At 41.8% G+C, this 24,699-nt stretch overlaps 1 protein-coding gene across 11 annotated transcripts in view; it reads left to right on the top strand.

Moving 5' to 3' along the window:
* The window catches only part of wnk1b (WNK lysine deficient protein kinase 1b), a 91,701-nt gene extending 69,290 nt beyond the window's left edge, over nt 1-22,411 (top strand). For 2 of the 11 annotated variants that reach the window (XM_080291638.1, XM_080291648.1), the window contains 25 exons: nt 5-94; nt 871-945; nt 3,775-4,038; nt 5,534-5,604; nt 5,799-5,949; nt 6,128-6,244; nt 6,948-7,070; nt 7,215-7,266; nt 7,475-7,609; nt 8,012-8,888; nt 9,081-9,400; nt 9,485-9,543; nt 9,947-10,003; nt 12,477-12,591; nt 12,673-12,746; nt 12,897-13,184; nt 13,302-13,552; nt 13,770-13,845; nt 13,935-14,052; nt 14,589-14,786; nt 15,188-15,280; nt 18,395-18,436; nt 20,033-20,205; nt 20,592-20,648; nt 21,218-22,411. In XM_080291638.1, the coding sequence (XP_080147764.1) occupies nt 5-94; nt 871-945; nt 3,775-4,038; nt 5,534-5,604; nt 5,799-5,949; nt 6,128-6,244; nt 6,948-7,070; nt 7,215-7,266; nt 7,475-7,609; nt 8,012-8,888; nt 9,081-9,400; nt 9,485-9,543; nt 9,947-10,003; nt 12,477-12,591; nt 12,673-12,746; nt 12,897-13,184; nt 13,302-13,552; nt 13,770-13,845; nt 13,935-14,052; nt 14,589-14,786; nt 15,188-15,280; nt 18,395-18,436; nt 20,033-20,205; nt 20,592-20,648; nt 21,218-21,643 (4,302 nt within the window). In that variant the 3' untranslated portion in view covers nt 21,644-22,411. Of the gene's footprint in view, nt 1-4; nt 95-870; nt 946-1,729; nt 1,808-3,774; nt 4,039-5,533; nt 5,605-5,798; nt 5,950-6,127; nt 6,245-6,947; nt 7,071-7,214; nt 7,267-7,474; nt 7,610-8,011; nt 8,889-9,080; nt 9,401-9,484; nt 9,544-9,946; nt 10,004-12,476; nt 12,592-12,672; nt 12,747-12,896; nt 13,185-13,301; nt 13,553-13,769; nt 13,846-13,934; nt 14,053-14,588; nt 14,787-15,187; nt 15,281-18,394; nt 18,437-20,032; nt 20,206-20,591; nt 20,649-21,217 lie in introns of all 11 variants that reach the window. The other 9 variants (XM_080291643.1, XM_080291649.1, XM_080291639.1 and 6 more) reach the window with 8 other exon arrangements.
* The last annotated feature ends 2,288 nt before the right edge of the window (nt 22,412-24,699 follow it).

Raw genomic sequence — 24,699 nt, 5'->3', positions numbered from 1 at the left:
ACAGCAGACTCAGGTGTCCTCCCCTCAGCCAACTTCAGGACCTGCTTTGGTCCCTGCCAGCACACAGCCACCACTTTCTGGGACTGCCCAACAGGTAGGCATTGGTTTTTAGCATTATTTTCAAGTCTCGGTGTTTTGGCCACCTACATATTAGTTATTGGGAGTTAGATTTGAACAGAAAGGTGGAAATTTATCACCTCAAGCTTTATTTGGAGCGGCAACCTGCAAAACTCTCAGGGCCTCAGTTAAGAGGCCCAGTTTAGTGAGGTCAGTTAGAGGAGGTGAAGCCTTGCTCACAGCTCTTTGTGTTGGCTCAAATGTAGCTCAAAGTGGACTACTCCCAACTACAGGAGTAATTTCAATGTGTTAATCAGTACGCTGTGGGGTCCAAAGAACTGAACTTTGATTGAGCAATAAATTATAGTCAATTATTTCATTTATATTATGACCCTTTATAATTTGGTCACATTTACATTTTTATTGTAACACTTATTTTGTCAGAATGCAGCCATATTATCTTTTGGCAGTTTGCTAAATTAACCATTTTGTTCGGTGTCAAACACATAAAGAGTATCTTTGTTTATGTAAATATCTACAGCAGGGGAGTCCAACTCCAGTCCTCGAGATCTACTGTCCTGCAGATTTTAGATGCATCCCTACTCCAACACAGCTGAATCAAATTGGATTACCTCTTCAGCATGCCATCAAGTTTGGCAAAGGCCTGGTAACAAGCCATTGATTTGATTCAGGTGTGTCGAGACACGGATGCATCTAGAAGCTGCAGGACAGTAGCTCTCGAGGACTGGAGTTGGACACCCCTGATCTACACTGTTTTCTCTCACCCACGTTTCTCTGTTTGTCCCTCTCCAGGTTGCCTCATCTAGCCAGAGTAGCACATCACTTCAAAGCCCCACACACACATCTCTGCCACAGTCACCTGCACAGGTACAGTTATAGTTGTATTTGTTAAATATATATCTATATGTGTTTTTAGCTAGGACTCTTTCTTTTCAAAGAGATTCTATTCTAGATTGAGTATTTAAATATACATTCATTTATATATTAACACTGTGTAACCTAACCCAATCCACTAAAGCAGCATTTCCATAAATGTAAATTTTAAGTTTTTATTTTTGTTGACATTTCTAGAAAGTTGATAGTTTAACTTTTTAACAGTAAAGTGATTGTGGGTTATTATGGCATACTGGATTGGCTTAGATTGAAGTGTTCCTAATTGTACATGTGGGTGGTGATAGGTCTTTTTAAAGGTGCCTGATGGCTCGTATATCTGCATTTATCTTTAGTTATTTACACACTTATGCATATAATGCAACTGCTCGCCCACATTTTAAATTCTAATCTGAAACAAATCTGCTAAACGCAATTCATTCACAATTCACACAATTCATAACAGTGTCTGTTATTTCACCTCAGGGCTAGAGTAAAAGTTGCCATTAGTATTTCCTCACTTCTGTACCCGAATACCCAGAGACAAATGCACATACGCATCTGTGGATATGTAGTTAGGCATTCCACCTGCTGTTTCTCAGTTATTTTGTCTTGTTGCATGTTCTGCTTTCTTCACTTTTCTTCTGTTTTTCTTTCCATTTTCTGGCTTGCTCGTGGGCATGCTGCCTGTGTTTACCACCGGGTTTGTTTTTACGTGTTTTTACGTATCCACTTGTATATCATTGTGTTTGTGTGGTACGCCGTGTGGTTGCGTGTTTAGTTTTGTGACTTAAGTCCATCTCCCAGTTTAGAGCACCTTTATCTTCTGTACCAAGTTGCTCAGCTAGCTCTGTCTCAGGTATCGTCGTAATTGACACTGTAGTTTGTTGTACTGTAAGTGGCTGTGCCTGTTTGTCTCTGTCCTCACGTGAAACTGTGATGTATTAACTGAATCCTTTGAACAGAACATAGACCTTTTGAGTAGAGCTGTGTATTCTCCTGACAGTGCATCTTTGTTTACCCCACATGCTCTCACTGACCACCTTAGTAAAAGCATGGACAACAAACACATGAGCACGGAAATGGAGATGGGCAGTATTTCCAGTAATAGTCCAGTATTTAGTTTGGTATTAAGGCTAAGTCAATATTTTGTTGGAAAAAGAGTGTTTTGTTTTTTTTCTTCTCTGTACTCCACTGCAGTGCGTTTTAAGTAAAGCAGTCGACACGTGATTGAAGTGCAGACTTTTAGCTTTGATTTAAGGGGTTTAACAACAATTTTGCATTAACTGTTTAGGAATTTTAGCTATTTTTATACACAAGCCCTGATTTTCAGATGCTCAAAAGTAATTGGACAAACGGACATAATTTTAAATATTAGAATTGATTGTCTTTGAAGTCGATGACCTTAACACTAGAGCCCATGGGCATCGTTTTAGTACAAGTTATATTGAGTTCATCTGTAGTCTTTATTTCTTCCTTCATTTACACTGACATCTTTTTGGGATGCTGTATCCACTCCAGATATTATGTCTCCTTTATTTATCATGATAATGAAACAGGTCTCTCCTGGCCATGAAACTGTTTGTCAGTCCATCGTCTGGTTATTTTTAGCCTCTGGACATCAGGGACGGTGTATAAAGTGGTTATAATTACTACACAACTAATACAGTATTTAACCCCTTGGATAAAGCAGAAAGTCTGCACTTGAATTACATTTCGATTATTTGATTTTAACTGTGGATCTGTGCAAAACTACAAAAATTGATTCACTATCTAACAAATTATATATTAAAGAATTATAAAGAGTAACACAAAATATGGAATTTAAATTTAAATTTCATTGCACGGATATTTTAGTCTTTTAGTTTTACAGTAATGATTTCATGACTTGCATTTTTTTTATTTTTAAACCTTTTAGTATAATTTTCATTGTTTCAAACAGTGAGATTGGCCACTTAAACACACCATTAACCAACTTGATTGATATTTTTTTGTATATAAAAATGAATGTAGTATCTTTGCCTTGCTGTAAACGATTAAAAATGTGTTTTTCTAAACGTGTAGATTGAATCTTTGAGTAAAAGACAGCCGATGATTCAAATATTAAGCAATATTTTCGGTTTTGTTTCTTTAGCTGTTAAGTTTTCTTTTCACCATTTCTGCAAACATGCAGTTTTTATTGTTACTGTATGTATTTCTTTTATAACACACGACACCAAGCAGTAGGTAATAATATTTATTCAGGACGTTGGATCTTGAAGACTAAAAATAGAAAGCTGTTTTCGTTTACAGTGTTTCCATATCTTGACTCTTGAAGGTTTTTAGCCTTCTTTTCCCATTTGTGATGTGGTGTTGAGAGTGTTGCCCATCTACATTGTAAAGCCGTATTGCACGTTGTCTGTAGGGTTTGCTCTGTTGTTGCATGGTCTTCCAGTGGTGTGTGTATCACCCAGCTGTTCTGTCACACAGTGTGTGTTGTTTGGTTTCAGAGCTTGGTATGTCCTTACTAACAGGCTTGATGTACGGTCCTGTTGTCTTGCTTGGTTAAGTTTTTGTTAAGGGTGTGAAACATGTCAGTAATGTGTTGGAACTGTGGATGACTCGCTCCTTTGACGTCTTTATTTTAACATGATTTATCATGGAGACCAGTAAAGACCCAGATTCAGTCTGTCCATGCTTGTCATGTCTGATCCCTGGCTGGGTTTTTCTACTTCCTTATCCCCTCATGACTTTGCTCCCGTCCTTTTCTCATCTCCTCTTCCTTATCTTCTTCTTTCTCTTTTCTCCTTTCTTTTCTCTTTCCCTCTGTTCCTCCTTCCTTCTCAGCCTGGTGTAACTCCACCTACCTCTACCGTTCCTTTGGTGACCCTTCCTTCTCCGTTGCTGTCTATTGCCGTCACAAAGCCAAGCGCGGCCATGGCTCCCCCTCCCTCTCCTCTGCCAGTCCCTGTTGGGGTGGTGCCTACTATTGTTTCCCCTCCTCCTCCTACTCCCGTACCCACATCTGTGCCTCAGGCTTTGGCCACGGTGGTGCCAATCATCAGTGTAGTCAGCGCCCCGCCTGATACCCCCATGGAAGCCCCCCCTCAGGTACTGGTTATAGATGGTCGAACCCACCAAAAGTGAATGAAATGAGAATTTTCCCAAATTTAAAAAATCTTGGAACTCATGCATGAAGTTTTTTTTTTTTTTTTTTTAACCACCATCACACTTTCTACTGATAGGACCTCACAAAGATGTTACGAAGTTCTTGTTTTTTAATCTGAAATGCGCATCCTGGAGTATTGTTATATGATAATTCTGTTTGTTAAAGTTTTGCGAGTAAGAAATGGAAATGCACAGCTACAGTTTTGTGTTGTTTTAATTGCCTTTTGTGGGTTTAAGTGTAACAATATACAGTCAGTTAATAATTGCTGGAAAAACTTACGCGTCTTGTTGGTGGAGTGAGTTAAAAAAATAGAAAAAACATGTTGAACCTGCAAAACCAAATTTTTTGATTAGTTTAAAAATAAATATAATGTCCTGTGGAACTGATCAGTAACTCTTCTTGGTTCATATTGGTTCGGTTCATTGAGGCGTTTGTTTATGCACAGCTTTCTTAAAGTCCTGCCACAGCATCTCAGTCAGGCTGGGGTCTGGACTTTGAATGGGTCATTGCTGCAGCTTGATTCTTTCTCAGCCACTCAGAATTGCTGATTTGCTGTGACATCATTGTCTTGTTGCATGATACAACTTTGGCCGAGCTTTAGGTGTGGGACAGATGGCCTCAGATTTGACTTTAGCAACTTTGGTACACAAAGGAGTTCATGGTGTGCAAAATCGTCACGTCTCCACTGCCGTGCTTGACAGTTGATATGCTGTGTTTGCTTTTCTCTATACGTGGTGCTGTGAATTACGGTCAAACATCACTACTTTGCTCTTGGCTGTCCATGAACATTGCTCCACACGTCTTGTGGTTTGTTCAGATGTGGCTTTGAAAACCTAAGCTGTGCTGCCATGTTCTTTTTAAAGAGAAGAGACTGTGTACTCCATACTCGGTCACTTTCTAGTTGTACTGTCATGAACTTTAGAATTTAACATGCTAACTGAGGCCCGTAGAGTCTGAGATGTGGGTTGGGTAATTCGCAGTTTCTCTGAGCGTTGCACCGGCTGTTCTTGGGGGTGGGAGGGTGGAGGTAGTGGGACACCTGAATGCTCCAGATGAACACTGGCTGATGATCAGTTCATCAAGTCCATTTGATTAGCAGCACCTGGCTGCTACTTAACCTCATCATTTCTTTGAAAGGTGTAAGTGTGGACTTGGTTTTTCACAAGTTTGAATAAAGTTCTAATTTAAAGGATACAGTTTATTCCATCCTTGTTCCATATTCTGTTTTTGACATTCTCAGGATTTACTTGAACTTCTGAAAATTACTTTTCTTATAATCTAGCTAGCATTTGCTTCTGTTTTTACACCCGCATTAATTGTTATAACTTCCTGCTATTTTTCCTTCCCTTCAGTGTTCCTGATGTTTGTGGTGACACCACACCCGTGTGTGTCATGCGTAGTTTCATGCATGTATCTGTGTGTATGTGTGTGTTTCAGCCTGCCTCACAATCTTCAGAGTTACCTCAGTCCCAGCTACAGCCGCCTCAAGTTCTCTCATTCATAGAGAGGTAATACTTGCACGTACACACACACACACACACACACACACACACACACACACACACACACACACACAGTTACTCTTCCCTGAAATCAAGGCAATTTCTCTGAATGACATTTAAGCTTTGTGACATCTTTCTCTCACTCAGTGCTCTTTTTAGGTCTTTCTCTCTTACTGTGTTTTGCTTATGTTGTACCTCAGTGGCCATTCTGAGACTTCAGGTTTGAGCGACGGCAACGAGGGAGGAGGAGGTCGTCATGAAGGGCGCTCGGCCAAGCGACACCAGAGACGTTCTGTGCGAAGTCGATCACACCATGAGAAGACGACCAAGGCGAAACTCAATGTTCTCAATGTAATAGCGCACACCTGATAAGTCCTGTGAGGTCAAAATTAAAAACAGGCCCTGTTTTCTACTGCACCAAGTATCCATTTAATGGTTGTTAGAAATGTGTCACTTACAGTAAAGTTATTTATTTCCATTCATTATCTTTTCTTTCTGTGTATGTATTTCTTGATGTGCTTGCATGTAGATCTCCAACCTTGGAGACAGGGTAGCAGAGTGTCAGCTGGAGACCCACAACAGGAAGATGGTGACCTTTAGGTTTGACTTGGATGGAGACAACCCTGAGGAAATTGCCCAGATCATGGTGCACACAATATCACACAACGACTCACATCCACTGTTTTTGATTCATTTCCACTTGCTCCAAATTATAGTTGTTCTAAAATTCTGTATATGAATTGAGTTCTGAAGGATTTCGTATAGTCTAAGTTCTGTTAACCAATTACTTTTGAGCAGACTGCATACATGTAAACAGCCCACGTGGAGAGCAAGTTTGTCATTAGCTTTTTTAATTAAATAAATTTAATTCTGACGTTGCAATCTAATTAAAAATGACTATAGTACTTTGTATGACCCGTCAGTGGAATTGCATGTTTCAACAGCACACAGTTACCAGAGTGGATATTAAACAATATTTCCTCACAGCTGACCAGTTACTACTTTGAATATGAGCGAATGTTGGCTCGTCAGCTTCAGCCATCCAACCTTCACGTTATACTGTCTGTAAATCCCTATTAATAGCTCTGTATTAAGGCTGGATTGTTTTTACGTGCCGGCGCGCCTGCTATCTGCTCTGCGTCATCCAAAACCACTGAAGTACATGCTCTAGTCCTTGCACTTTCATGGAGAGTTCTCATCAGACTCTCACACAAGGCAAAACTACTCGTATGTTACCTCACACTCATGTAGGAAGAAGGCTTATATAAAGAAATATTGCTGTTTGTGACTGATTATATTGCAAATTCATAAGCGTGTGACTAAGCGTGACCTTTTCAACGTGCATGCAGGTCGAGAGTGAGTTTATCCTGGAGAGCGAGAGAGAGTCATTTATTGAACAGGTCAGAGAGGTGATAGAGAACGCTGATGAGAAGGGTCTGGAAAGAGATGCCAACAGCCAGACAAAGAAAACAGTGAGTCTTTATTTTATTCACTGCTGCTGCTATTGAATTTTTATAGCCTGTCTATGGTGTGTCTAAACTTACTGGTCATCTCTACCTTTGCCTCTAACAGACCAACTGTCATTGTTTAATGCATGCTCTCTTGTCGATCTGCAGATGGCAGGTGACACGCAACAGCAGAATCCTGCAATATCTGCCCCCATGCAAGGTAAAATAAAAAAAAAAGACGAAAGAAAAAGCCTTAAAATAAAATAAATCCGAGACCAGGTTTATTGAGTGGCAAGGACCTTCAGATCTTCTGAATGGAAATCAATAAATACACTTTTGTAAACACCTTTTTTTTTTTAGCCTGAAAACCTGCAACAGAACATGTCATAACATATCCAGGCCGTGTCTCACTCTTCTGCCTTTTTTAGGCATCCCACCCAGTCCATCTGCACAAGTGGTCCACTCGGCAGGTCGGAGATTTATCGTCAGCCTTGTACCCGAGGCGAGGCTGAAGGAACAAATGCTTCCCACCTCTCCTTCTCTTGCACCTCATGTTGAGACGGGTAAGGATTGTGTGCATTTGCGTGCATTACCTGTAGAGATCGTGTGTTGCCTGAGTGGCCTTAATTGTCATTCTATCACATGAATTCACATGAAGTTGAATAAAAGAAACAGAAACATTCTAACTGTATTTTCTGACAGTGCTGATCTAATTTGCCCAAAATTGCCCAAATTTGTTGATTTTAGATATGTTTTTAACATGATTCTTAATTGATAAGGTGTAATATAGCTTACTATGTATGTGGTACACTGGCTGAAATTTCAAATTTAATGGCTCTGCACACTATGTAGGGTGTTCTAAATAATTTGGTTACAGTGACCTATAAATCGGTGTAATCTGGGTGGAGCTAGGAATTACATATAATCATGTGGTGGCTTAAAATAGTTTCCTTTTTCTCTTCCAGTTTCTCCACCTCCATCACAGACTCCAGGTCAAGGTTTGGGCTTGTCCCATTCTACAGGAGCAGTCAGCTTACACCAAGCATTCTCTGAACTCCGACAGAACCAAAATCAGCTTGATTCAGGGCCCAACACTGCCCCACCCTCCATCCACTCCACCCATCCTCCACTTCTGGAGCCTGCAGCAGCTTCTGTCCCTTCACAGAGTAGCACACTCATTCCCACTGTGGATGCCGCTGCTGGGCATGTCCCTTCTAATTTAAACACAACACAGGATGCCTCTCTTCCTCCTCTTTCTGTATCCTCGACCCCTTCCGCCATCCATCTCAGTCCTCCCTGTTCCTCTTCTCCTCCCCCTACAACAGTGAATCAAAGCATCCTTCAATCACAGGTACTTCCACAGCCAGTAACTCAGGCTGTCTCACAACCCCAGACACAGGTACAAGCACAGCCTCAGCCCCAGGCTTTCAGCCACCCTCAGTCCCAGACAGTTTCTTCTGTCAGTGCTGCTTCAGTACCTTCCACTTTACCAACAGTGGTTCCCCCTCAAATGCTCACCTCCCCTCCTCTAGCCCACACTATTCCTTTTGTGTCCTCCCCGCCCTCTTCATCTCTTATAGCCAGTGAAGTCTCCTCTGATCATTCATCAGTCTTGCCAACTCCTTCCCTGACCTCCTCAGTCATCCCCACCACTGCCATCCTAGGTCCCCAGCTCGCGCCCTCTGTTGTCTCCCTCCCTGCTCCTACTCCCTCATCGTCCGCTGGAGGACTTCTGCCAGTGACCACAAATGTCCCCACAGTCCAACCAACTTTGGTGCACTCTCAGCCTCAGACAGCAGCCCTGGCTGGGCAGACGCATGCCCACAGTGACTGCGAGCCCAGGTGAGAGGTGGTCACTGTGTATTTATTTCTATTTTATTTCTATCCATATATATACACACACACACACACATACATGGTCAATTTTAGACTATATTTTGTGTGGAAAAGTTCTTGAATTCTTACTTACTTATTAACTTATTTACCCATAAATACTGATTATTTCTGAGACTTGTTGTCACCGATCTCCTTCAGATGTGAGCACTCCTCTGAGTCGCAGTGCAAACCAGACGACATCCAAGCTCTGGAAATGAAGCTGCGCTCTCTCTTCATGGACCTCGGAGGCGGGGTGCCTTCCACCCAGGGAGACATCATAGCTGCTGATCTGGCTGCTGTGGCAGGTACCTCGTCACCAGTAGGACCTTGCTCCACCTCCACCACGTCTGTCGCAGCATCTGGCTCCAGCCAGTCAGCCATTCCTCCTCAACCCCCTTCCAGCCTGGCGCTGGGATCACTGGGATCCCCTGCTCCAATCCAGGGCCCTGGGACGCCTGTCTTCACCCCTGCACAGTCTAGTAGGAATATTTAAATCTTTTTTATTTAGTGGTGGTAAATCTTCTCTTCTTTTTATTTAATGTTGCTTTCTGCATTTTCTATAGTCATCCCTGTCTCATTAGGCCAGACCACTCCATCCAAAACGCCCTTATCCAGAGTACCGGTGAGTTGTATAATTCTAAACTTTTTCTAAAACTAAAGGTTTTTTGAGATGTAGTTCAATAATTTTTTGTAGTATGAAGTGTCGTGTGGTCAGACAGCATGTGCATGTTAGCTAATTTTAACTACATATTTTTTTTAATTGTTTGGAAGTCACAAATAATGTAGTTTTGGGAGATTTGCACAAGTTGCGATCAATGAAATACCAAAATCTTTTTTGATCGCACCTAGTATGTCTTCCACAGTTTTTCTCCCCAATTTCCTTAAAACTCATCTGGCATGGAAATTCCTTGTAACATTCTTAACCATAAACACTATTCTTGTTATCTCCTCTACAAATCTCTTCTCTTGTCTTTCTCATTTCTCCCACTCCCATGCTTTCATCACTTCTCTTTCTCCGGGATTAGGCCAGTTCTCCTCCTTCAGAACTCCCGCCACCCTTCCCTGGACCTTGTGTAATACAGGTGTTCTTTTTTGGATCATTTTTTAAGACCGATGTGTCTGAAACAGTGCAACACTGTTTATAGACTGCTCAGTGTGTTTGTAATGTCTTTTTGCAATAGCTTCATCGGATTTAATTTGTGCTGTGCATAAGTTGTGCTTCTGCTTTTTTTCTGCCCTTTCTAAATTCTGCTAAAATGATTCATCTCTCTGAAACAGCAGCGTTATTACAGCCAATCTTGAAAAACTCTAAGATGAGACACTTAAAGGCCCAAAATAAAAAAGCTGCAGAGATGATACATCTGATACAAAGCCTACAAGGACAGTAAAACTTAAAAAAAGAAGAAATCTAATGAAATAATTACATTAAACAATTGAGTAATTTAACTTCAGTGTTACTTTAAAAAGAAGTCAAAAGCACATAAATGCAGTGTCAGGTGGGTTGGTTGACAAATGAGATAAGGCAGGAGTCTCTGTGGACTACGATGTTTGCAGATGATGATGAGATGATCTTTAGTGAAAGTAGGGAGCAGGTAGATGAGAGCCTGAAGAGGCGGAGGAATGTGCTGGAGAGAAAAAGAGTGAATATCAGTACAAACGAGACAGAAGACGTGTGTGAATGAGAGGGAAACAGGTGGGAAGGTGAAGTTGCAAGGAGTATGTGTTTAATACATGGGGTCAACCATCCAGAAGAATAAACAGTGCACAACAGAGGGAAATAAGAGAGCGCAGGCAGGGTGGAAAAGGTGGAAATGAATGTAGGGAGAGAGGACAGAGGACACGCAGAGAGTTGGTGTGACTAAAGTGGATGCCAGGCGATCCATAATGGAAGCTGCTGAAAGAAGAAGACGAAAAAGTCTCTGTGGACTTTTAAGATAAAGACTGGGAAGCACATGGAGCACTGGTCAAAGAGAATGACCAAACAGATTAAAACAGTTTGCCAGACAAATGCAGCAGTGAGCAGTTTGAGCACCAATGACTTCAGGACAGACAGATAGTGAACTGATTTCAGTTGCTAGACCGTGAATGCTTCAGTTTAAAAATAGACTTTCCTTTCAACCAGACAAGCACATTGAATAAATAGAGAGATGTGACATCTAAAACAATCTGATCTGCCCGGATACAACATCCCGTCCCTTATGTAAGTCTCCTGGATGAGACATGTCTCGTTTGATTAAGATAATCCTGCTGTCGTTGAAGTTCACTTGGGATTTGTTTTTAATTATTTATTTTGTAATTGTAGTTTAATTGCTCGAGAATGAATGGCTTTGCGCAGCTTCTGGATCACATTGTTCATTGGCGAAGGAGAGAAATCTGATTTTTTTTTTTTTTTTTTTTTTTTTTGGTGAGGAACTGTGTTAAAAATGACAAATTTTAGACTTTAACTGGTCCTAATTTGTATGCTTTGCCAAGTTTTGAGGATGGTTAAAGCATCCAGTTGGACCAGAGGTTAGTTTGCATTTTTAGTCAGATGGTATAACTGGAAGTATTTTAATTACAGTTTGCTTGGAAACGTTCATTTAGACTAGAGGATTTTTAAAATAAACTTCAATGATATTGCACCCTATAAAACAGTGTTACAAAATCCTTGACAAAGAGAATGGAGCATGGTGTATATTCAGGTGGGCTATGAGATCACACACAAGGGCGATCCAGCTCATTGCATACCAGACGATGGCTCAGCTGACTCAGCTACACATCAGTAACATCATTGGTAAGCAGTTTATATAGGCTGCACCATATAAACTGCTTCAGTCTTCCAAAGGTTGTAGTAAATCTGCAAACCGCTGCAAACCCTCTCCAGCAAACCTGCCCTTTTTAATGTTGTGTCTGACTTAATCAGTGTGCCGTATCTGTTGTCTGTTCCATATGGGAGGTTTTGCTGGTGCTCTCGTCATGTCCAACTTTCCATGTATGAGTGCAAAGAAGCAGCAAGGTCCCAGAGTTGAGCTTTGCTTGGAAATATGAATTGCTGCTGATAGAAACAACAGTCTCCTTTTACTATTAGAATACCAGCTTACCTATATAAAACAAATATTCCATCCCTGAAAACAAAATTACCATAAAAGCAGAAAATAAAGACTAAAAAACATAATTGCACTGAAAAAAAAGTCCAAGATTGTGCATACATGAACGGTGATTACAAAGATGGCCTTGATTATGCAATTCTTAGTTTTCCAGGCAGCGAGCTGCAAAATAGAAGGAAGCCAAATGCGAACCAGATACTCAGCAAGAACCTGCCTGCAGATCTAAGACTGCAGTCTAACTCACAGCGGAGCAGCACTAAACAATTAATCAGTTTAGCTGAGCTTGGAGTTTGGTGTTGCTTTAATCCATAAAATCTTAAAATCAACTGAAATGTTTGATTCAGTTGGCTGATCTGTGCTTATGTTGCTAATCAACAGCTATTAGTAAAACCTGCGTGGCCAAGCCTGCCTCTTTTTGCACGGTTTTTGTTCTTGCATGGTCTAACAGTTTATCTGCCCACCTCTTCAGTCTCAGCAGCCTCTGGAGGACTTGGATGCCCAGTTAAGGAGAGCGTTGAGTCCAGAGACTGTTTCTGTGGGCGGTCAGGCCTCCCACATTAGTGTGGCTTCAGTTGGACAACCAGGTATGTTCGATTATACCCAAATCCTAATGTTATATTTTTGTATCTGTGTGATTTCTAAAGTATCCATCATATGTTCCTCAGTTCCTTTTCCAGTGGAGGAAGAAACTTTGTCCTCTCCTGTTCATCCCCCTCAAACTCAATTAGGACGATTTAAGGTAAAAGATCTTCAACACGAGACACCACACATGAATACCGTCTGCATGTAAGGCTAGCATAATGAATATACGCTGGATCCCAATTGATAAGTAGGATCCAAGTGTTTCTTTGTCTCATAGCCTTCTTCCACGTTTCTCTTCGATGCTTAGGTCTCACGGGCTATCGAAGAGCCCGCTGTCCAGCGACCGGCCTGCACCGAGTCTTCCTCCACCACCTCCTCCACTTCATCTTCTTCATCATCCTCTACTCTCTCGAGCCCAGAGAACACATTGCACAAAAACTCCTCGTTGCCTCTGAAAGCGGAAGGAGCAGGAAAAACAGGAGACGTGGTGGACGGGCCCCCTCACAAGACTCCCGTTGGATCCCACCACCCCTCCCCTCTAACATCCCCTTGCCCCTCCCCCAAACCGCCCACCACCACCATAGGACGCTTTCAGGTAAACGTTCACTTTATTTTCTCTGCCGCCTCCTTTCCTTTTCGTCTTTTGTCCTTTTTCCCAGTTTTAATTCTCTCCCCTCCTCTTGTTGTTTTGTTCATATTTTCAATTTTTTAGGTTTCTCCTAAACCCGAGGCCCGCGTTGGTAGATTCTCAGTCAGTCGTGCTGAGGAGAAGAGTCCTCCACCTGCTGCCAAAGCTGCTAATGGACCCAGCGATCCTGGCCAAGTTTTGACCCCAGATTCTACCCATAAAGCCTCTCTGCCGAGTCTAAACAACTCCTTCAATAACTCCTACATCAGCAGTGACAATGACTCGGAATTTGAGGATGAGGACTTCAAACGGGAAGTCACTCGCCTCAGAGAGAAGTGAGTTATCCCTTTCTCATTTTCTTAAAGTGGAAAATAGATTCACACGTCCATTCTTTGTTTTATTGTCCACCTTTGCTTCTTTAGTAAGGTTAATGGCTTTGAAAAACTTGATTTTTCTCTCCTTCTCGTGCGCTTTTCTTCTCCTCCTTTTCCTTCCAAGAATGATTCCGTTCTTGTTACTTCTATATATCTTATTTTACTTTTCACCCACCAGGCACATGCGTGAGATTCAGGAACTTCAATCCCGCCAGAAGGAGGAAATAGACCGTCTGTTCACCAGGCTGGGAAAGGTAACCAGCGAGTAAAAAACAAAAAAACTGCAATTAAGGCAGCATCACAAAAAAACGGAATGTGAGAATTCTTCCTTTTGGCGTTGTAGGTTCCTCCGCCTTCAGCGATCCCTCCTGTTTTGACCTTGACTGGCAGGAGGAGACGGCCCACCAAAAGCAAGTCATCGAAATCGTCCAGAACCAGCAGCAAGAGTCCATTACAGCCAGGTAGGCTTTGGTGAAAAGATGAACACATGTAAAGGCTCAGTTCATTCAAAAAACGATTTCCTTCCCACACACATGTGAAAATAGTTAGTTTCTATTAACAAAATAGACAAACTTGAAAATACTGACACTACCAGAGCATGAAAAGGTGTTCTTCTAATTTGGTTGAACTGACCCTGAACGACCTTAATCTTGAACCCTAAGCCCACTACAGCCAGGACGGTTCAAAAACCTTTCGCTAACATTGCATCCTCTCTGTGTTTATGCATCCATGTGCACATGTATGTATGTGTGTTTATCTGCTTGTGTACACCTGCACGTGGGATCAGGCTCGGAGCTTGAACATTTCTGACTGCTTTCTCCGTCTGTTTTTCTCTGTGTGGTTGTGTGTGGGGGCGTGTCTCTGTAAATGTCTGGGTAAATGGGTCTCTTTAACTATCCATTACCTTTGTGTTTGTGTGTTTGTGCGTGTCTCTCTGCTTTCTGCGATTGGTCCTGGCCTGCTCCTTCCTCTTGCCCATGCCTTCTGCTATCTTCAGGCAGCACTCTATCCGCCCAGAGCGTCCCGACTATGTACCCCGGCCAGCTGGCTCTGCTAGCCCCAGGAGGATTAGCCGATTCGAACAGCAGCACTCTGCTCCAGCCCCTCAAACCCTCTCCCTCCAGTGACAACCTGTGTTCAGCCTACACCAGCGAGGCGGCGCTCTCTGTGCCCAGCCTGTGTGCTCCCACCCCAGGTATGCATCCGCTGAGAGTCCCGGGCCTCGTTGCATCTCCGCAGCATTAAAAGTTCACACAAACAGCTTATTGGATGCTTCGCATGCAGATTAAGACAAATGCATGCTGTTGGTTTGTCTTCACTCACTCACAACAAGATCTCCCATCTCTTTCTGTTGTTCTTTGTTGAGAGAAAAAAAACTGTGAGGGCTAACTCAGTGTCCTTTCTGTGTATTCTTCAACTGTGTCTCTTTTCATCTTTTCCTTCTCTTCCTTCTTCTTATCGTGTCTTTTCTCAATTTTCTCTCTTCGGTTTTATCGCTCTCCTTTCTTCTCATTTCTCCTCCCCTTCACCTCTCTCTTCTCCGTACTTTCCTCATCTCCTCTCTCTTCCCCTTCTTTCCCTCCTCCCTCTCTTCAGGCTGTGTAAAGTTCAGCTGGGGTTCGGAGCGTTTGGCCTTCAAGCCTGGCGGCAGGAGGACGCGCTTTCTGAGTACGCCCTGCTTGGCTCTTTGTGTGTAACGCTCTATTTCTTTGCTCTTCTCTTTTATCTTTACTTACTTTTGTTTAATTTTTTCCCCCCATATATCCGTCGAGTCACAGTCATCCTCTCCTGTGGGTTTTCTTCTTTGGTGGAGGAAGACCCGCTCCTTCTGATATCATCAGTGCTCTGCAGAAATCTGTTAAATTTACAAAAAAAAAAACACGCAAAGTCAGTTGAGTAGACATGAACATCAAACTTTGTGGTTTCAGAAGTTGAAACCTGAGTATTTTAGTTAAACAGACAAGCAGAAACAACGTTTTTACCTTAAAAAAGGTTGTAGGTGCATAAAAAAAGTAAACAATATAAGATCTTACTGCAGGACGCAAAATGTTCAGACAGTGATAGTTCTTCACACCCAGATCTTGCGGCAGTCATCTTTACATACTATTTCTTCATTTGTAATCTTGTTTCTTTCTTTGTCTTCCTTGCCAAAAATGTTATTTTTTTAACTTCCTTGCGCCCTTTTGGCTATAGTAAATAAGAATCGTTTTACTATAATAAGGTCAAAATGACTGAAAATGACAGAAAGTTTCTCACTGTCTGAAGATGCAGTGTGAAGGCCCTGAAATGATCAAAAGAGACACTGAGTTAGTGACACTGAGGCTTTTTTCATTTTTAAACAAGCCCATGTCTCTAATCAAAAATCCGGTACTGTGGCTCTGGGTCATAAAAATCTAAAAATCCAATGAATCAGAAATTGACAGCATTAGCAGGGAACTAAGTTTCATTAGACGGCTCCTGGTCAAAGCCCTTATCAGTCCTGCTTGATTGATGACAATATGTTGCAGATTAATACCGCAGAAATCAATTTTAGAGCTACTTCTAGCTTCTACTGCCGCTGCTCCGTCGCAAATACAGCAGAAGAGCCGATTGACCAAACATATCTATGCTGTTGCGATAAAGTTTGCTGCATGATAGCAGTTGGTTAGTTTTTCCGAGAATTTAGGAGGAAAAACTTAAGGATGACGGCTTCATTTGAATTGACCCTTTAAAGTCAACTGTATCATATTTGATACATGTTTACAAGTTTTTGTCAGTTTTTGAGTCTTCTAGATCATCAGTGTGATGATGTAGAAATAAACTGCACGATTAACTTTGAAGGATGATGTAGCAAATATGATACAAATTAAAACTCATCATTTATACACCGTTTAATTCCCTCACAGAGTTCACTAAACACTTCATTTTCACAAAGCTTGAATTTTCTGGCGATTATTTTGTGATTCGGGCTTTAAAGGGCTTTAAAGGGAAAGCTAGTGAATACAGCAGCTAAACATGGATTTTACAAGCAGCTGGAGAATCCTGTACATTTATACTTAGACCTGTAACTAACGTTCTTTGTGACGTTATTCAAGCTCAAATAAGCTTCTATCCTAACAATAATCATTACAAACATTCTCCCTCTGATCGATTTCATCTTCGGTTGTCTGCTGGTATTAATTTCAAATCCTGACTGCTTCCATTTCTAACCCTTATTTCCAAATAGCGAAGGACGGACATGTTGATTATTTTAGCTTTTCTTTCATGCGTTTTTAATTTTTTTAAATAAGCAGTTTGTTTTTACATCAATTAAGCACACTTCAAAGCTTGATTTCTATTTTACTCTTAATAAAGTGTTTCTATTAAACCTTAATCTGTAATGCTCAAATGTTTTGTGCTTAAGGGACGTTTCTGAATGCTTCTGAACCCTCTGCAGCTCAAACCCTGTCTCTCCCTTCCTTCTTTCCTTTCCTCACTCGGTGTCCTCACCGCCCGCTCAGCCGTCCCCATGTCGCTGCATCAGCAGGAGTGGAGAGAGGCATACCTGGGTCTTAGTGGACTCGAGTTATTCTTGTTCCTTAACATAGTTTTAAAAAGTCTAGAATTGGATTCAAATTCTTGCTTATAATCAGGGTGTGATTTTATGCATCCCTCTCATTTTTATCGCTGCACTTTGAAACAGTCTACAGCACAAACTTCAGTCTAATGGGGAGCTGATTTCACTTTCAGTGCTTGCAGTCTTTTTAAGTAGAAATTTCACTGCATGGGGCGGGCTTTTCATTGAGCCAAAAAGCACCGCATGTTCGTTCATCTCGTTGAACTGCAGCTATGCATGGGGCCGCTGTCTGAGACATCCTGCAGACGTTACTCACATGCGGTGGTGCAGCTGCTATGATAGGCTGACAGAAAGTAGTAGGTGCACTCCTGTGTAAAAAGAGCCGCTCTAAGTCAGTCATTAAAGCAGGCTGTTGTCTAAGTTTGAGACGTAGGATTGTACTGCAGCAGAATATTTATTCAGCCTAACAATTCTTTAGACTGACAGTAATTTTTTAGCTTATTTCATATTAAATAGTGACGTTGATGCACAGATAGATTTGAGTCTTGCTTGTATCATTAGGATTGATTGGATTGTGACTGAAAGCACAAACGTGATGCTGAGAATTTTGCACATTAATTTAAAACCAGAATCCTTTTTTGCACAAATCCCACCCTGTTTATAGAAAGTCTGAAAATCAAAGTCGATTACAATATTTGACCCAGGTGTGGTAAGGCCCTGTGAGCTGCAGAGAGTATCAGAATCACATGTGAAACCAGGTTTTGGTTTGCCCATAAGCATCTTAAAGCCACAGTACACATTTATGGCACATGTGGCTGTGTGCAAAGGCAAATCTGAAATTTGATATTGTTATTAAATTGAAAGTAAAGCAATGTCAATAGCTTTGGTTAAATAATATGTTCACCTCTGGGCTAAAAGTAACTGTCGACTGAGGTCTGCATATCTGCAGAAAATTGTCTGTGTATCTTACCATTGTCAGAAAATGCTTTACTCATTTGTGTGGTTGTACATTAAATAATAATAATAATAATCAGGGGCAAAGTCTCCTCCACTATTTGCTTTGTGTTTCTGGGGACATGTTACATTGTGTGACAGGTTTTTAAGATGTTCCTGGGCAGCTCAACACCAAAGTCTTGTTTGTTTCAAGGTCACATTATTATGCTTATACCTGTCACAATGTGCATTGTGTTTGGTTGTTGTGTGTTGTGGGCGGGGCTTAACTCTGACTCTCTCCCGATCCCTCCAATTGTTGTCTTCCGGCCGCACAGGGAAGATGGTGAAAAAAGTCTGCCCCTGCAACCAGCTCTGTAGTAACTATCTCTCTTTTTGGTCTTTCCTCCCTCCCTCCATCCATACCAACTCCTCCATCCTTGCACTTGCTCTCCCACGCTTCCTCCCGCCTTCTGACGCCCTGTCGGTTACAGCTCCGACCCTCTGCCAGATTTGAGATCCGTTAACTTCAGTTATTTCAGCTAAGACGAGCTTTGCAGTTTCGATGATGGCGTTTCAGGGAAAGTCCAGTTTGAGGGCTGAAATAACTGAAGTGTGTAGCCTTAACAGATCTAAACTGACAGCGCATGCACCTGCAAGCTCTCCCTCTCTCTCACACACGCATATAATGTGCCAAACACTAACACATACAAGCTGCCCCTCCCGTTCCTCTCAGCCTTCACCATGGCTTTTGGCTTGGACTACATAGACCAGAATCCCATGCTGCTGCAGTCGTTCATGACTCAGCGTCTCCTCATTCTTATTTTCCTCCATTTTGTTTAGCATGACATGACAGTTTATTTCTATTTATTGATTTATTTATTTTTGTCAGACCAACTGTATAATCCTTGACAATCCTTGCATATTCTGCCTGTTCTCATTTAATATCTGATATGAACAAATCATGTCAATATTTAACGCCCATGCTCATTCTGCTGGCATGGCTTTGGGATGATCTTGTATGCAAAGGAAGTGCATCAGCTTCGTGTGATTATAAGGGTAATGTGCAGTTATGGGGATGTTTAAAACATAAGAAAACATGATCTATCTGCAGTATGTGTATATGCTTTTCATATCTTTATGGTTTTCCTCGTAGCATTTATAAATGAATCTTTATCTTCTCTTCCACAGACCTAAATTATTTATAAAAATTGCATATTTACAAAAGATAAACCTGTATTCTCAAAGACTTGTCTGCAGTATAAGGGATCCAGAATTAAGGGACTTGAAACTGTTGTTTGAAGCAGCAGAGTGTGCAGCGTCTTGTAGCAAAGAGCTTATTTCACTAGCCAGTGTTTGGTGGTTTCCTATTGGACTGATAGACCAGCCCTGTCATTACCCATCATTGAGCACGGTATGGGGAACACACAGATGCCAAAAAGCCAGCCTGCAGTGTGTGCTTTTTTTTTGGAGTTTAGTCTGCATTAAGTTTGGTAGTGGGTGGGAAAAAAAACACATAATACTTCCTGATACAGAGCTTGAGCACCATCTAGTGTCTGGGAAATGTATTCAGAGTTAAGAGGTGCACTGCAGGGGCATTTTGAATGCTCTACAGGCTGTCCAGTGTGATCTGATTCCTTGTTATAAATAAGATATATATACTATAAAGGGTTCAGCATTTATCCTAACTGCCAAAGTGCCCTTCCTCTGCTATCATAAGTTGTCTCTTATTCCTGTTTATCATCATGATCTCCATCATTAAAACTAAACAATGCAGTTCTGTGACCATGTCGACATGCTCAGCTGCCCTAAACCTCCTGACCTGACCAACCTCTGTCTGCCCTTTGTGGTTAAGACAGAGCCGCCTGCCGCCAATCACAATCATCCAGATAACATCAGCTTTGCCTCACCTTTTAAACATTATCTCACACTATTTGCTCTTTTCCCTCCTCCCTTGTGTCTATCTTGACTCTCAGGGACGAATAGCACCAATGCAGTGAGCGGTTCAGGTGGTTTGGGTCAAAGCCAGGGGGGTTCTCAGTGTCTGGCCCCCAACATGCCAGCCCCACACCAGAGGAAAGGAACCTTCACCGATGACCTTCATAAACTGGTGGACAACTGGGCCAGAGATGCCATGAACCTCTCACAGGTTTAGTGCTGTTTTTGAATGTATATTTTAAAACATAGCAAGAGTTTTCATATCAAAGAAAAATATATTTTATCAGTGACTCAGCAGGTCCCATAGTTAGTTCACTAGATATGAAGACAGAGAGGAAAGAGCTTAAACTCTGAAACCTCCTTTTTAGAAATGCAAATGTGTTTGATCTGTTGAAGAAACCTGATCCAAGGCCTTTTGGATGTATACAAAAAGTGTTAGCCATAACTTTGTGCCTTGCAGTGTTAATCTTAAGAGAAAGGTCATGAACATGACAAATATTTTTTCTGTTATCAGTGGACATGGAAGCAGTTTTTTGTGATTAATTATATATTACATCATTATGTTTGTACAGTAAATTAAATATTGAACTGTTTCAGGGTAAGAGGAGTGCCAAACAGCTGCAGCAGGCTCCGGTGCAGGGACACAGCTATGAGGTTAATATTAAAAAACACCACATCGCATCATTTCTGCACTAAACTCTTAGAAAAAACACAAAAAGCTGTTTGATCCCTGCCTGCTTTACTACATCCAGATTTCTGGATGATGTGCTATTGTATTCCCTTAACAACTGATCTTTTGGTGTTTAATTAAAATGCATTATTTTGCATCATGTGCCATTTAAAACACAGTAAAATTTACACGTTATTATATTACAATGTGATATTGATTTTTCAAATTGATACTTTTTACTTTTCAGACATGCAAATTCCCAAAAAAAATGTTTTGGTTATTTAATTATTAAATTCCACCTGACATGAAGCAAATCTGCTGTGTTGGTGGTGCAGAGAATAACACAGTTTGTTTAGCTAAGATAAATGTCGCATGGCTGTATTTTTGGGTTGTTTTTTTTTAACTTACATTTTAAGCAGGCTTGGTTAATAATAACTCTTTAATTTTAACTCCTTGAAAGACATCTTTACCTAGCACAGGGAACTAGAATCAAATTATTTAAGAGAAAAATGCTTAATTTTGAATTTTGAGTGACGTTTCTCCTCCCCTGCAGGTTATCCAGTCAGCCAGTCTGGGCAGGAAGTACTCCGCTCCCAGCCAGCTGTGTCCCAGCAGCATAGGTGGTTCAGCCCACATCCCAACAAACTCCAGCACCGCTACCTCTCTGGCTGCCCGAAAGGGCTCTTTATGCCACCCTCCTGCCTCCTCCACTCCACCCCAACCCCAGCTTCCCCAGTTCATCCACTACACCCCAACTGCTGCCTATAGTGCACAATGGTCTGGTCCGGCTCACAGCCTGTCCACCCCACACCAAGCACCAACACAGCCTCTGCTGGTCAGTACCTCCCAACCCCTGGGCCCCTACCCCACGCCACAGGGCCAGATTCCAGGCCAGGGGCCACTCCAAGCTTTCCATGTGACCAATACCCTGCAGAAATCAGTCAGTAACCCGGGAGGACCCAACTTGAGGACCACGTAGGGCTCAGAGTCGGGGCCGGTTTAAATCACGGCCTGAGAGGACTGGTGTGAAGTGGAGTGTTCATCGCTGGATTGACTAGAAAGTGTGATTGATTTTATTTCTTTTGTTGGGAGAGGGGGGTTGAGACGGGGGTAGGCATGCGTGTGCATGAGAAGCCACTTCAGGCTGCACTTCAGAGAAAAGCAGTGCAGCCTTTCTGCTGTGGGCTTGTAGCAAAAGAAAAAGACTCAGAGTACAATGATAAAAGGCCAAAGAGGTTCTGACAGGGTGTGTGGGCTTGCTGTCAATAACTGTCTGCATGTTTGCTCTAATGGCTGGTTTACACTTGTTGGATTTCACGCTCTGACATGAGTTAACATATCTTTACATAATATGGGTTAGTGAGCCGTGCTTACTAGACAGACGACATTACATCAGGCTCAGGAGGAGGAAGAATGTGGTAGCCAGCTTTTACAAAATCCAACTTGAGCCTTTGTGTCTGTGGAGTACCTTCTCATCAATTCCTGCTGGTACTGATTTTAAGGCCTCTGCTATCCATGTTTATCAGTCTCTGCTAGAAATCCCAACAAAAAAACTTGCAAATATGCATTTCTTCCATTGGGGGTGAGCATTGCTAGTCCTCACATTAACCGATATTGTTGCTTAGCGTTAGGAATCAAAATCGTCAGTGTTTCTGACAGCAGTTAGCATCCTTAAATCAAAGGATTACAGGAGGAGATGCAAATGGCAGCAGATAGAAGGGTGAGGTGAGAGCAGAAGACGAGTCCGCATAACTCTAATCGAATGTTTCAGGAAGTCGTTTGGAAGTTGGAGAGCCTTCCTAACCTTTAAAAGCACAAAGCGAGTCAAGATTAAATCAAATACATATCGAGACTAGATGTAGCCCAGCATCTCCGCCGTCTTCTTCTCCCCCTCCCCACCGCTCAGTGTGGCAAAGTATTCAAGCAGGTAGAGAGAGATGGAAGTGGGAAAGCCCTCCATCAGCTTCCTGTTTCAGCTCACTTCATGTCGATGGGGTCCCAAACGGGCAGAACAGATGCTTCACGACTTCTTTCGTCCCTCTCTCTTCACCTCCCTGTTGCAATTTGAAGCAATAACAGCAGAAACCTTTTAGAAGAGGACAAAAAAAGCCCGAACACAAGAGAACTCGGTGTGTAAAAGTGACCTTGTTATCAAGATAATATCCATGTATAGTTCGTGTCTGTTTTTTCGAATGTCTGCTATGATGATTCCATTTTTTTTGTGTGTGTCGTCGGGTTGGTTCTCTTGTTGCCCCCTGCCCCACCCACCTACCGCCACCCCAGCTAGCAATCTGACGCATACACATTCACACACCCACGCAACTCTTATGACATTCATATAAATACACAAAGCCGCATACAGTCATTCACAGACTCATGTAAATACACTCACGCATAGTTGGAGGTGTAGCAGCTGTCAGACTCATGGGCCGTGCCTCAGTTCTTAGTGTCATAATTAGGTCGTTTTCAATATCTGGGTTGAAATGCAATGTACATTATTGTCATAATTATTGTTGTTAATGATTGTTCTATTTAAAAAGAAACAAAAAACAAAACCGTGTTCTGTCAATGGACCTGTTATATGTGCACATCGCTGTATGATGTGGAGACACTGTGATTATTGTTGTTTGTTATTAGCAAATGTTGTTGGACAACATTAGTTTTAGGGTGAATTTAAAAACAAAAAAAAGCATATTTAGAATAGTTTTTCGGGGTCCTTTCGCTTTCAATTCACAGCTTTCCACAAACAAATTTTTGGAGATCGGTAACCCCTCTCTCTCTTTCTCTTTTTTCCAATAAGCGTCCTTCTGTCAGTTTACTGAGGACACACTTCCAAACCAATGCCTTACCAACAACTAATCAATCCGTTTTTTTCAGGTCATCTCTATAAACTGGGTGAATTGAAAGCCGAAACTGACCTGAGTATAAAGACAAACCGGCGTGAACGCCAGGATAGTCAATATTTAGATAATAAAGTAAAGCTAGCTATTTTTTTTCATAATACAGTACTTGTCTATCAGACACTTTAAATAGCCCTCCTCTTCCCTTTCTCCCCTGGTTTTGTTAGATGAATGTGAATGTATAAAAACCAATGGTGTCCATTTTTAATGTACTTGAAAAAAAAAACCCCTGTCTTTTATTTTTGCTTGTCTTCGCTCCCCCTGACCCGTCTAGAGCCTCTAGTGATGGCTGGAGGTATTAAACTAGTGCCTTGCTTCCTTCCTGTTGCTTCTCCATTGGAGGTTAAAGTGAGCACATTGGACAGAATTTGTGGAGGTTGTTGCTGTGAAGTTTAGCGGATGAGGCCTGCAGTGTATATGTGCGCGCACGTTTAGGCCGGCTTGTGATGATTCCTCCTGAGTGTATTTTTTGCAAAATGGGGAAATTTGGAGTGAAATGCTCTGCTGCCGTTTGAACGAAGGTTGAGATTGACGTCCAGAGACGGAGAAAGGCAACCGTTTGTTATCAGTGTTGTTTCTATTGCTGTATATATATTTTTTTTCTTCAGTTTTAAGGAGGGAGTTTATTGAAGATTGTATTCGAAGCTTGGACCACTCTGTACTTTGACCCGAGTGCAGCATACTTGAGGGGAGAGCATGCCGTGGTACAGTGACATAATGTTCTTTTTAACGTGAGATCAGCTGATATTAAAGACTCGTTTTAGCTTTCTGTCAGGATTTGAAACTCTGAGACCATCAGAGCTAACCAGGAATGTGATATAGGCCATGATGTCGCGCTCTACTGTCAGAATAATTTGGGTTTACTGAAATATTGTGAGAAGCGCAGGCTAATGGCCCTGTTTAGGTATGTCTGAAATCTGTTTATACTTGGCGTTAAAATGTATCTGGAGGGATCAGATCACATGTGGATGTGGCACTAAATATAAAAAGGACCACCAAGGCACACTGTGATAGGCTGAGGTAGTCTGCAGTGCATCAGGCCACTTCTTTTGAAGTGTAAATATCGTTGTGCCCTGATGCATCCCCCTCAAGGACTTCAGAGGAAAGCATGTCACTAGTGCAAGATGTACAGTAT

This window comes from Astatotilapia calliptera, chromosome 17 (genome assembly GCF_964374335.1).
Source record: "Astatotilapia calliptera chromosome 17, fAstCal68.1, whole genome shotgun sequence".
NCBI lineage: Eukaryota > Metazoa > Chordata > Actinopteri > Cichliformes > Cichlidae > Astatotilapia > Astatotilapia calliptera.
This window is presented reverse-complemented; position numbering and strand designations above follow the sequence as displayed.